This window comes from Mesoplodon bidens (assembly GCF_964165515.1).
Source record: "Mesoplodon bidens genome assembly, chromosome: 1".
NCBI lineage: Eukaryota > Metazoa > Chordata > Mammalia > Artiodactyla > Ziphiidae > Mesoplodon > Mesoplodon bidens.
The window spans coordinates 202,773,896-202,786,785 of record NC_138176.1 but is presented as its reverse complement, the minus strand read 5'-3'; the positions used below and the strand labels follow the sequence as shown (position 1 = coordinate 202,786,785).

At 39.7% G+C, this 12,890-nt stretch overlaps 1 protein-coding gene across 2 annotated transcripts in view; it reads left to right on the top strand.

Moving 5' to 3' along the window:
* Nucleotides 1–12,890, top strand: part of SPARCL1 (SPARC like 1) — a 45,727-nt gene that overhangs the window by 20,006 nt on the left and 12,831 nt on the right. The window contains exons 2-8 of one of the 2 annotated variants that reach the window (XM_081230112.1): nucleotides 1,547–1,610; nucleotides 6,573–6,749; nucleotides 7,136–8,125; nucleotides 9,408–9,480; nucleotides 10,197–10,315; nucleotides 10,556–10,676; nucleotides 12,175–12,311. In XM_081230112.1, coding sequence (XP_081086238.1) covers nucleotides 1,557–1,610; nucleotides 6,573–6,749; nucleotides 7,136–8,125; nucleotides 9,408–9,480; nucleotides 10,197–10,315; nucleotides 10,556–10,676; nucleotides 12,175–12,311 — 1,671 coding nt within the window. In that variant the 5' untranslated portion in view covers nucleotides 1,547–1,556. The remainder of the gene's footprint in view (nucleotides 1–1,546; nucleotides 1,611–6,572; nucleotides 6,750–7,135; nucleotides 8,126–9,407; nucleotides 9,481–10,196; nucleotides 10,316–10,555; nucleotides 10,677–12,174; nucleotides 12,312–12,890) is intronic. The other variant, XM_081230113.1, reaches the window with a different exon arrangement.

Sequence of the window (12,890 nt, the reverse complement as noted above, 5' to 3'; positions counted from 1 at the left end):
TGTGTGTGAAGTGATAGCTGTTACAGTATTAAACTAGTTGAATAATATTAAATATTAAGATAGTTTTAAATACCCACTTAAACATTTATTTAAGAATATTGTATAACTAGCAGGAGAAATTCCTCACTTCCTTTATAAACATCAAAGTAATATTTAAAGCTCTATGGATGTATTTATATATAAAGCTATGACTCTAAAAAATCATTTAAAAAGTCATATTCTAGTTCTGGGAGATCCAGAGAATCTCTATTAAAGAATAAAAAGTGTACCCCTAATCCCAGTCAGAGTTCAGACTACCAGGCTTAGGGATACTCTGCAAGAAAATGTAGACAGCCCACTATTTTAAGAGTTCATGTAGAGGCCAATTGACTTAGCTTCTCTGAGCCTCACTTGTTTCATCTCTAAACTAAGTAAGTTCATCTGGAGCTAATTAAACTCAAACGCATGGCAAATAACAAAAATGAGACAGACCAGGTACAACTGCCAGCATCGTTTATAGATGATAGTCTCAACTCAGATCCAGCCAGCGGTTGCCATAAAGACATATTGGTGCTAAGAGGCCCAATGGTTCAAGAGAAACTACAAATCTGAATTTTCACATGAAAGCTCCAGATTTTAGAATGCTAGTTTAAAACAGACAGTGCCTGCCAAACCCAACCCATCTGCCAGCCACCACTAGCTCACAGATTCCCAATGTGCGACCTCTAAATTAGTGAACGTGGATGGCCCCTGTAGGTCAGTGCAATGTCTCATTTCTAAAAATCTCTATTGAATGTATGAGTTTCTCCAACACCAAAGAAGCAGTTTGTTTAATCCAAACCTGACCCACTATATTACTTCACTCTGTGACTTTTGCATGCGCTGTGAACACTCACAAATCTTCAGAACCAAGATCTGCATAAAGCCTTTATCCAAGAAAGCACAGTCATCAACAAAGCTAGGTGGGCTTCCCTGATGGCGCAGTGGTTAAAAATCTGCCTGCCAACGCAGGGGACACGGGTTCGATCCCTGGTCCGGGAAGATCCCACGTGCCGCGGAGAAGCTAAGCCCGTGTGCCACAACTACTGAGCCCACGTGCCACAACTACTGAGCCCGCGTGCCACAACTACTGAAGCCTGCAATCTAGAGCCCATGCTCCAGAGCCCGTGCTCCACAACAAGAGAAGCCACCGCAATGAGAAGCCCGTGCACCGCAACAAAGAGTAGCCCCCGCTTGCTGCATCTAGAGAAAGCTCGCACACAGCAATGAAGACTCAACACAGCCAAAAATAAAAGAAAATCAATAAATTAATCAAAACAAAACAAAACAAAGACAGGTTCTGCCAAACACAGCTGGGCCCAAAAATCAAGGAGTCATTCTCAGAGGGACATGATTGGGTAAAAACTGTCATCAATCGGTCTTTTCAGACATGTTACTCCACAAGGACAGCAATTGCCTTTAAATTCAAAGGACAGTATCAAGCTCAATATTAGCTAAGCAGAGTATCTTTTAATCTTTTACAAGGAAACTTTTACCCACTACTGCTAATTATCTTCTTGGTTTACAGGTCTAGAAAAATGAAGTCTGTGGTCTTTTTCCTATTCATTTTGGGAACTGCAGTTGCAATCCCGGTAAATATCCTTTCTTCTATTGTTACATCTCTCCTTCCTGACATTCAATTTAGAAATCCTCCATTTAAAAGAAAATGTTCTTCAGCTTGCGCTATTTACTTAGTAGCATGTTAGTCATATAACTTGTGAGGTGTTTTTGATTTTATATAGCCCTAAATTTTTAAGAAATAAACAAATCAGGGACCACCCTCCCTAAATTAATTAATTAATTAATTAATTAATTAAATGTTCTTATAGAATGGTTTGAAGTTCTCTTTTTTAATTTTTTTATGTTTATTGGAGTATAGTTGACTTACAATGTTGTGCTAGTTTCAGATGTACAGCAAAGTGAATCAGTTATACATATACACATGTCCACTCTTTTTTAGATTCTTTTCCCATATAGGCCATTACAGAGTACCGAGTAGAGTTCCCTGTGCTGTACAGTAGGTCCTTATTCGTTATCTATTTTATATATAGTAGTGTGTATATGTCAGTCCCAATCTCCCAATTTATCCCTTCCCCACCTTAACCCCCTGGTAACCATAAGTTTGTTTTCTACATCTGTAACTCTATTTCTGTTTTGTAGATAAGTTCATTTTTATTTTAATCAAATTATGTTTTTTCCCAAGCAAGGAATGAATGACTAGTAAAAAGGAAATAAGGTACTTTAAAAAAATATATTTCTTGGGAATTCCCTGGTGGTCCAGTGGTTAGGAATCCATGCTTCCACCGCAAGGGGCCTGGGTTTGATTTCTGCTTGGGGAACTAAAATGCCGCAAGCCACGAGACACAACAAAAAAAAAGGTCGACAAAAAAAAATATTTCTTTAAGAGCTAACAGCTTCTACAAGATACAAGTACGCAGCTGAAAGTGTTGACTAACAGTCTATTAGCCAGGGAATATGACCAAATACCAAAGAGAACAGGAAGAAATAACTTCTCCTAAGGAAGTTCACCAGGCTAATATGAGAAATCTAAGAAATTAGTATGAGAAATCTTGGAGCAAATACCAACACTTGCCAGCAGCATTTTCTTCAAGATCAATACATACTGGCTGAGAAATTCTGAGTCTATAATGAAAGCAGGACCCAATAGGTTAGGGACAGGAAATGATATGGTAACGATAAATCAGCTCCTAACTCACACTTGGGGGTACGTCCAAGCAAACATGCTGAAAGCAGACAGGACTAGAACTTTCTTTTCTTCACAGCCAGATATACTAGCCCCACCATTCACACTGCAATAAATCAGCCACACACAAATCAGATCATCTGAGACCACGTCAGCAGCCTCAAAATACCTGAAAGTTGTCTTTGTTTATTTAATGGGACCGTAGCTTGGATGATCATTTGGATATCTCCCAAAGGATCCATATCATCCTTAATCAGACTAAAGGATTTGTGACATTTTTTCCTTTTCACCAAATGGATGAATCAACCTCCTTGAAACAGACAAAGCAATTTATCTCTTGTCCCTTCTCTCCTTCCCTCTCTACTACGTCTAAGATTCTGTCCTTGCCTTTGTTGTTGTTGTTGTTTAAAGATTTATTTATTATTTATTTATATATTTTATTTATTTTTGACTGCGTCGGGTCTCAGTTGCAGCACGCGGGATCTTTCTTTGTGGTGCACGGGTTTCTATCTAGTTGTGGCGTGCAGGTTTTCTCTTCTCTAGTTGTGGTGCGCAAGCTCCAGGACACGTGGGCTCTGTAGTTTGCGGCACATGGGCTCTAGGTGAGGCGTGCAAGACAAAATTGTTCATTGGTTAGTGAAAAGTTCTGCTTTTCCCCACTGACATACTCCATTCTTTTTTTTTTTTAAGATTTATTTATTTATTTTATTTTTGGCTGCATCAGGTCTTAGTTGTGGCACGTGGGCTCTTCGTTGTGGTACGCAGTCCTCTGTCTAGTTGTGGCGTGGGCTCTGCAGTTGTGGCATGCCAGTTCCAGAGAGCATGGGCTCTGTAGTTTGCAGCACACGGGCTCTAATTGAGGCGTGTGAGCTCAGTAGTTGCTACACGCGGGCTTAGTTGCCCCGCAGCATGTGGGGTCTTAGTTCCCTGAGCAGGAATCGAACATGCATCCTCTGCATTGTAAGGCAAATTCTTTACCACTGGACCACAAGGGAAGTCCCTGTCCTTGCTTTTTGGATAGCTTCTGGTTGACAGATGTGTCAACAAGGATAGATACCATGCCACCCAGACCAAGTAGTTCTTAGAAAAAGGAATTTATGAGCACTGCTAAGAATCATGCTTAAGTAGTGAGGAGCTACTCCAGCTGTAATTATACATTCTCCTCTGAAATTACAGGAGTGGAATACTTAATATGTTCAGCACAGAGAGAAGTTCCCACAGAACCATTGTTTTCTCCTGAAAATGCGGTTTGCCCTTGCAGCTGTTGCCACTATGTAAACAAGCATCAAAAGGGTCTTTGAACCAAATGTTTGAATGACACGCCTGCATATAGACATGTTCCAGATGTTTCCCTCTTAGGAAATTTTTTTTTCATACAGACTCAGTCCCGTGTTAAAAAACTAAGTATCTTCTCAAAGGATGTACCTGTTAAAAATCTTGTATCATTTTCTCTGCCTGCCTGAATTCTCCAGAAATAAGTGGGTTCTGTATGGTTCGGAGAAACCACACAGATTTCTAGAGGGTATGTTGTTACAAACATACATGTGGAGAGAATGATGAAACAGAATTTCACTTTCTGAAAATTTCTGAAAGATAAGCTGCTGTGTTTCTGAAAGATAAGCTGTTGCATTTCTTCCAGCTTGCTGAGGGGGAGTGGAGGAGGAAGGGTGCAGAGACGGGGAGCAGTTCTCCATTAATAAGCCTAAAGTCTCCTCCACCCGGTCCCTGCTGGCAACTTGCCAACCTGGCCTCCGTTCTTTCTCCATGCTCCTCTTAAAAATGGCTTCTCTGGAAATTTTTTCAAATATGATTATTCCTTTTAGTTGAAAAGGTAATAAGAAGCAAAAGAAGAAACCACATCTAAAAAAAATCCTGGTTGTGGAGGGATGAATTGGGAGATTGGGACTGACATATATACACTACTATGTATTAAATAGGTAACTAATGAGAACCCACTGTATAGCACAGGGAACTCTACTCAGTGCTCTGTGATGACCTAAATGGGAAGGAAATCTTAAAAAGAGTGGATATATGTATACATATAACTGATTCAATTTGCTGCACAGCAGAAACTAACACAACGTTGTAAAGCAACTAATATCCAATAAAAATTAATAAAACAATACAGGACTTCCCCAGCAGTCCAGTGGTTAAGACTCTGCCTTCCAATGCAGAAGGCATGGGTTTGATCCCTGGTCAGGGAAATAAGATCCCACATGCTGTGGGGTGTGGCGAAAAACTAACTAACTAAATAATAGAATAGAATAGAATAAAATAGATAACCAACAAGGACCTACTGTATAGCACAGGAAACTCTGCTCAATATTATGTAGCAACCTAAATGGGAAAAGAATTTGAAAAAGAATAGATACATGTATATGTATAACTGAATCACTTTGCTGTACACCTGAAACTAACACAACATTGTTAATCAACTATACTCCAATATGAAATAAAAACTTTAAAAAAGTAATTTATATTTCACTTTAAAATTAAATCAATCAATAAATCAATCAATAAAATCCTGTACTCCATGACTTTCTTTACATTATATAATCAGCACTACAGGACCTGGTAATGGAATAAAGACAAGTCAATTCAAATAAAATCTTAGTTTTATACTTATACCTGGACCTGTCTGACACGAGTGTTCACAGTATCTCTCTAATAAAGATCTGTGATGAATACCTGCCTAAGATATCAGACAGTTCATATTATTACCACTGTGTGATATTACTACTAGCTATAGTAATTTTTCACTTGGGTTACCCCTTAAAATTCACAAAATGTCTTGTATACATAGACTTATCTTGATATTTCTGCTCACTTCACCTTGAGAGATGAGAGAGTACAGATGAACAATTTGTCAAACCACCACACATAGTAAATAGCAGAGTCAAGACTTGAAGAAAGGTCTCTTATCTCTACGTCCAGTTGTTCAACTTCTCCATCATGTATCACCACCCAGCTCTTCATCTATGCCTCCAGTCTTGCTAGAAATAGAGCTATTCCTATAAAGGAAATAATACTCCATAGCTGTTCAGCCCTACTAAACTTGGTGTCCTGTTTCATACAGTTTTTCAATTAGTTCAAGATTAAATTTTTTTTATTACATGATTTCCTGATGAATATGACTGATAGAGTTACGAAAGTACACAAATATTGAATAAAGGGTTTATAACTTTTTCTGCTAATTATCAGTGAGTAGTTAAAAGTTAATTTAAGAAAATGCACAGTGCTATAGCCTATGGTTAATTTGATTTCAACTTTATGCTAAACAACATTTTTCAAAATTATAAAGTACAAATGCTTTGTAAAAGTTTGAAAAACACAGAAAATAATTCCAAAAATCAAAGGTTGCTATTATTGAAATCATTTTGGCCCTATCTTCTCCCATTCTCTGCATATATAACTTTTTCTTAATCATGATTGGGATTTTGTTTTCACTTAAGATTATATTCTAACTATTTGCTTGTATCTTTTTTTTTTTTTTTTTTTTCTTTTTGCGGTATGCGGGCCTCTCACTGTTGTGGCCTCTCCCGTTGCGGAGCACAGGCTCCGGACGCGCAGGCCCAGCGGCCATGGCTCACGGGCCCAGCCGCTCCGCGGCATATGGGATCCTCCCAGACCGGGGCACGAACCCGTATCCCCTGCATCCGCAGGCGGACTCTCAACCACTGCGCCACCAGGGAGGCCCTGCTTGTATCTTAAAAATTCTAGAGAATATCATTTAACTGATGTTTTAAATGAGATATATTACTACTAACAATGATGTCAAGAAAAAAGTAGCTAGAAATTTTAAACATTAACATTTAGGCATGAATAACAAATCAGTTTTTAATTTTTTCAGACACAAGCAAGGTTCCTATCTGATCATTCCAACCCAACTGCTGATTCCTTGAGTTCCTTCCAACAGGCTGAAATATTGATAACATCTGAGCACACTGCAATCCCCATTGTAAGGGCTGAAGATGCAGAAAATGAAAAGGAAACCGAAGTATCCATAGAAGACCATCCCACTCATAAGGTAAAAGTAACATCGTTATACTAGTACAGACTTTTGTCTCCCAAGGTTTCAATACTAAAGCGTGGTCAAAGAGACTACCTTATTCACTCTAAGTTTAATTTTTTTAAGATGATGATCACATCAACTGCCTCCAATCTCTAACAGAATTGTGAGGATTAATGAGTTTTACTTCTTGGGCTGAAGTGCTACATAATTGTTTTATTTCACAAAATTCAAGTTCAGGTTAAACTTGTAGCTATCGAATGTGAAGAACATAAAAAATAAGTTTATAAGACATTATGTGAAGAAAAAGAATTAAGAAATATTCAATGTTGGCTTATGAATTGTAAATATGATGTAGATATGACATTATCATTTGTTTCAAGGATAAACTTTTTTCTTTTTAGCCTGAAAAATCTTCAGTACTAACGTCAGAGGAGGAAAACCATGACCAGTCAGTAGATCAGGACCAGAGTTACAGCCCAAACCTGGGATTACAGGATCAAGAGAAAAGTGAAAGTGACTTAATTGAGAATTTGGAGTCTACACCAACTGAAGGTACATTGGACCTAAAAGAAGATATGAGTGAGCCTCCAAAGGAAAAACTCCCCGAGAGATTCCTTGGTCATGATGTTAGTTCCATTGTAGATTCGAATCAACAAGAAAGCATCACAGAGACAGAGGAAATCCAAGAACAACCTATAAATGACTCACATCCTCAGTTGAACAGCAGCAGCAAACATAGCCAAGACCTAGGTGTTCCAGGAAACCAAGAGCAGGATCCAAATATCCCAAATGGAGAAGAGGAAGGGGAAAAAGAGCCAGGTAAAATTGGTACCCACAGTGATAACCAAGAAGGGGAGAGAGAAGTTCCCGAGGAGCATTCTACCAGCAATCAGGAAGAAGACAGTACACAGTCCGATGATATTTTGGAAGAGTCCTATCAACCAACTCAAGTAAGCAAGATGCAGAAAGATGAATTGGAACAGGGTGGCCAAGAACAAGAAGAGGAAAACTCCAATGCAGAAATGGAAGAGGAAACTGCATCAAAAATCAGTAAGCCCAACCAAGATAAAGAATGGCAGAGCCAAGAAGGACAGCCTGGCCTTGAAGTTATCAGCAACCATGAGGAGATGGACAAAAAGACTCTTTCTGAGCCTTTGCTGGTGGAGCCTACGGATGACAGTAACATCATGCCCAGAAATCATGGGGCTGATGATGACGGCGATGATGGCCCCAGGCACAGTGCAATTGAGGAGGACTTCAACCCAAGCGAGTCTTTCCTGGAAAATGAAAGAGCTCAGTCCAATTACCATCACATTAAATACGAGGAGCAAAGAGAAAAAGCACGTGAGAATGAGAATGTAGATACCAGCGAACCTGTAGAAAACCGAGGGGTGAGATTATTTACAATGGTGCTTGTCCGATAAAGTGGTTAGCTTTTCCAAAAATGGGCATGACCTTTCTCTGTGCTCTTGCAATCCCTTGTGCGCATCTCTTAGTACATTACTAAAATATATTATAATTATTTATTTTTCTCTACATCTCCATCATTAGTCTGAAAATGCCTGTTTCATTTGGGTTCCCATAGAAACATATCCTGGATGTTAGTGCAGTTTGAGAAGTTCAGGGAACAAAGGAAGCTAATCAACGGTACATAATTAAAGCCATGTAAAGCACATGCCTCTGAATTAGCCCCTTTGGAGAGTGAGGGAGCTATGGCTTTTATATTAGCTGAGGATTACTAGGAGAGGTGTGAATTCCCCAGCACTTCCAGTCTGTCCTTGAGCAGGCCATAGAGAGTGCCGTGGTTTTCCAGGCACAGAGAGGCAGATACTGGCAGTTGAACGTCCCTGGCATGGACTAGAGTGGTAAATTCTGATAGATAAGAGGGATGGGAGGTATGACAACTGCTGTTCTCATGCCCTGATAGCAGGTGCCAGGTCACAGTCAAGTTGATCACCAATGTCTAGCAAAATGCCTCTAATGTAATAACGTAAGAGATCCAGCAATGTTTATTGATTTAGCTATAAAGGCAAAGAACAAAGACTTCAGCTACAGCTTTATGAAGCAAACACACACCAAAATGATAATCAGGAAATGACAGCAGGGTGAGGGAAGGGAAGAAACATCTTGTTCTTTGGTTGTTTAATCATTTGGAGCTTTCATGCCAAACTCTGGCAGCCACCCACCAGGAGCCCCTAGCACAGGTTTTGGGGGGCAAGGTGAATACTAACTTTGATTCCTGAGAACTCTGCTGCCATTCTAAGGCAGGAGTTTTCTTACATTTTAGAAACCTGGTAAGAAACATTTCCCAATAGCGTCACAGAGATTCCTAATGTAATCATGTCTTAACTATAGAATCACATGGTAATACTGCATTTCTACTGTTTTCCCAAACCAAAGGGGAGGTTCCAACTTCGCTTCTGATGTTAGTTCCAATGTTTATTGGGTAATCCCCAGAGATATAGCACTGAACCCAGTTCATAAAGATAGAAATGGCTCCTGTTCTCAGAGGGTTACTGTCTATTTCCACGGTTGCGGCTGGTGTCTTCTCCTTCTGAGATCTGAAACGATTGGAGTGTGAAAAGATCTGTGAAGGTACGCACAGTGGAAATATAAATTATGTAAACGCTTTCCCTAAAATAGACTTCAACTTCTGCTCTTGTTATTATAAAGGCCAAGAAAGCAGAAAGCTCACCGAATGAAGATGACAGTTCAACTGAAGGCAACACAAGGGTGCACAATGTCGGTGAGTACGGGCTAAGCAAGCGGTCTGTGACTATGTGAGGAGAGAGACAGAATGGGCTATGTTGGGCTATCCCCACGCCTTCATTTGTGACTACTGTACAGAATTTTTCCTCTCCCCACTCCTCCCCAAGGAAATGCTCCCATAAATTGTTGAATTCTCATGTGCACATTTGATCTACAACTATGGTAACTGTGTTTACAAACTGGAAATCCGGTTGCAATGTTACTGCAAAAGCTGGAATTCTTTTTCTCTAAGTCCTTTCGCTTCGAAGAAGAAAAATTGATTCTACCTTATTTATACTCAAACCCATAAATTAGAATTGAGATCCCATATTTAGTAAAGACCTAATTCTTAATCACATACCCCAATCACAAAATTTTGAATTTCAACCATAAAATTCTCGTGGCTTATTTAACTTTTGACCAACTTGCACAGCACTGCTCTGTAGATGTCAGGCTATGATCATTGCCGGCAGGTCAAGAAAAGTTGTTTGTTCTTTTTAAATCCCCAATCCAAACTGCAAAGAAATCTAGACTATTATGCAAAATAGTCTGGAGACAGAGGGTCCCACCTTAGAATTAACACATCCATTAAAAAGGCTTCTAATGTTTTCCCAAATTTTCTCTTATTCATGCAAATGGAACTGTCTGGATGAATTTGAGTTTACGTACTCAGTTTAGCTTTGTCCATGTTTCCTGTCCAAACTTTTCTGTTAGATTCTTGCATGAGCTTCCAGTGTAAAAGAGGACATGTCTGCAAGGCTGATCAACAGGGAGAACCCCACTGTGTTTGCCAAGATCCAGTGACTTGTCCTCCTACAAAACTCCTTGACCAAGTAAGGATTCTACAAATCTTTAAGGGTCTTTAAGGGACATCAAACAGTTAGTGATTTGAATGAAAGTAATTTGCAGTTGAAATCTTTTGTTAAAGAAAAAAGTAAATGCCCAGGTTATCATCTAATATTTAAACAACAGTCAATAGAAACAGCAGTTCATTAGACAGACTTTAAGGAACAGAGTGTTTTCCCAATGGACATTCCCAAGCTTGAGGTTTCTCTCATACTTGTCTTTCTTAGGCTTGTGGCACTGACAATCAGACCTATGCCAGCTCCTGCCATCTCTTTGCTACTAAGTGCAGATTGGAGGGGACCAAAAAGGGGCACCAACTACAGCTGGATTACTTTGGAGCCTGCAAATGTAAGAGTCTAACCACCACTGCTGAAAGTGTTTTGGGTGAATCTGAATTATATACATATATATATGTACTCATATATATGCAGTTGACAACAACAAAAAGTTAATGTAGTTCTGAATCCAGGCTGCACATTAAAATAACTGGGAAGACTTTTTTAAAAATTAGAAGAATAATGTGTAGGCTTTAACTGTAAGAGATTCTGATTTAATTGGACTGGCTTGGAACCTTGGCATTGTTTTTTCACTTGTTTTTAAAGTAACCGAGACAATTCTAATGTGCAGCCAGGGTTCAGAACCATTATGCTAATGTTATCCGTTTAATAACTGAGATGAATCATTGGAATTTTGTTAAATTAGTTGTCCTCTTCCAAAAGCTAAGCCTTTGTCAAGAAGTTTTAGTGACAGCATAGTCTTCCAGAATTTTTTGAAATTGTCTTCCTTCCCCAGGATACTCTCAATTGTGTTTGGACCTCCTGGTTGCTAAGTGATTCTCCACATTAGCAGTGCTTACTAACCTCTCCTGTCTTTCCAGACACAGGAGAGGATTCAGTTTCTCAGCCCCCTTGATGTTAGATGCAGCCATATGAGTTGCTTTGTCCAGTGAAAGTTGAGCAAAAATCATCCATGGGAGTTCTGGACAGAGCATTTAAGAGCTGGTGTATGGCTCTCCATAACCTCTTCACCTCGTGTTGAGATGATGCTGAATGGCGGTGTCTCCCGCATCCTGAGCCCCAGAGAGACAGACGAGCAGAGCTCTCCTGCCAACTTATAGGGGACATGTAGCAGGATGGAGAAATAAACGTTTGATGTGATGTACAACATAGTAGCCAACACTGCTGTATATGGTATATTTGAAAGTTGCTAAGAGAGTAGATCCTGAAAGTTCTCACCACAAGGAAATAAAAAACTCAAGTCACTATATGAGGTTATGAATGTTTAACTAAACTAATGATCACTGTGGTAATCATTACACAATATATGTATGTCAAGTCATTATGCAGCACACCTTAAACTTACGGTGTGGTATGTCAGTTATATTTCAATAAACCTGAAAAAAATATTTGTTCCCTTAAGCCACTGAGATTTAACATTATTTCCACAGTATAAGCTAACTTCTGCCTTTTTCTCCTTTCTCCTAACAAAGAGCTCTTGTGACCTCCACTTCTGAATTCCAACTCTCTGATTCTAGAGTAGTGGTCCTCAGCCCTGGCTGCACATCACAATTACTTCTGGAGCTTTTTAAAACATCCTGATGCCCAGGCTCCTCCCCCAGATAAATCAAATCAGGATTTCTTTGAATGGAAGCTGGCATCTGGTATGTTTTTTAAACACTCCTGGCAATTCTGTTAGGGCGCCAGGGTTAAGGACCACCGTTGTGATGGAGGGGCAGTGAGGATGCTGTCAGTCACTGGAAGTTGTCAAGCGTCCTGTTATGAGGAGTTTCCTTGGGACCGGAGTAAGACCCCAAAGTTAAAATTAATTTACTTTCTGCCTGGAACAGCTATTCCTGTTTGTACGGACTTTGAAGTGACCCAGTTCCCTCTAAGGATGAGAGACTGGCTCAAGAATATCCTCATGCAGCTTTATGAACCTAACCCTGAGCACGCTGGATATCTAAATGAGAAGCAGAGAAATAAAGTAAGTTCTCCACGGCCAGCTACCTAAGTGTCTGTCTACAGGGGACGGGGGGGGTGGGGGGGGGAGGGGATGGGGGAGGGGTATATCAGCCCTTCCTCTGCATATCAGCAACCACACCTGGTTAACACCCATGGATTAACAGAATAGTAGTGGTCATCCTTCACACCTCAAAGTTTGGGACACAGCCAAACCACCCGATTCCTGCACGCAGGGCAGGGGCCTGAGCAAGAGCTTTTGAACACATCCCTAGAGCAAACTCTGTTGACCAAAGTGAACCTCAATTCAGCATTTATATGTTCAGGCCCAGGCATATTACTTAAATCTAAACGTGTTTTTTGCCTTTATAGGCCAGACATAGATTTATGATATAAGGGAAATCCATTATTAACAATGTCAGTAATATACTAAGATTAAAAAGTGCAGAATATTAATCCTAGAAGTCCTCAGGGAAAATTCATTCATCAGATAGTTATTGAGTGTATACCAGGTACCTGGAATTGATTTACATGCTGGAAATACAGCAAGGGACCAAAGAAAAATCTCTGCCTTCATGAGCCTACATTCTAGGCAAAGAGACGA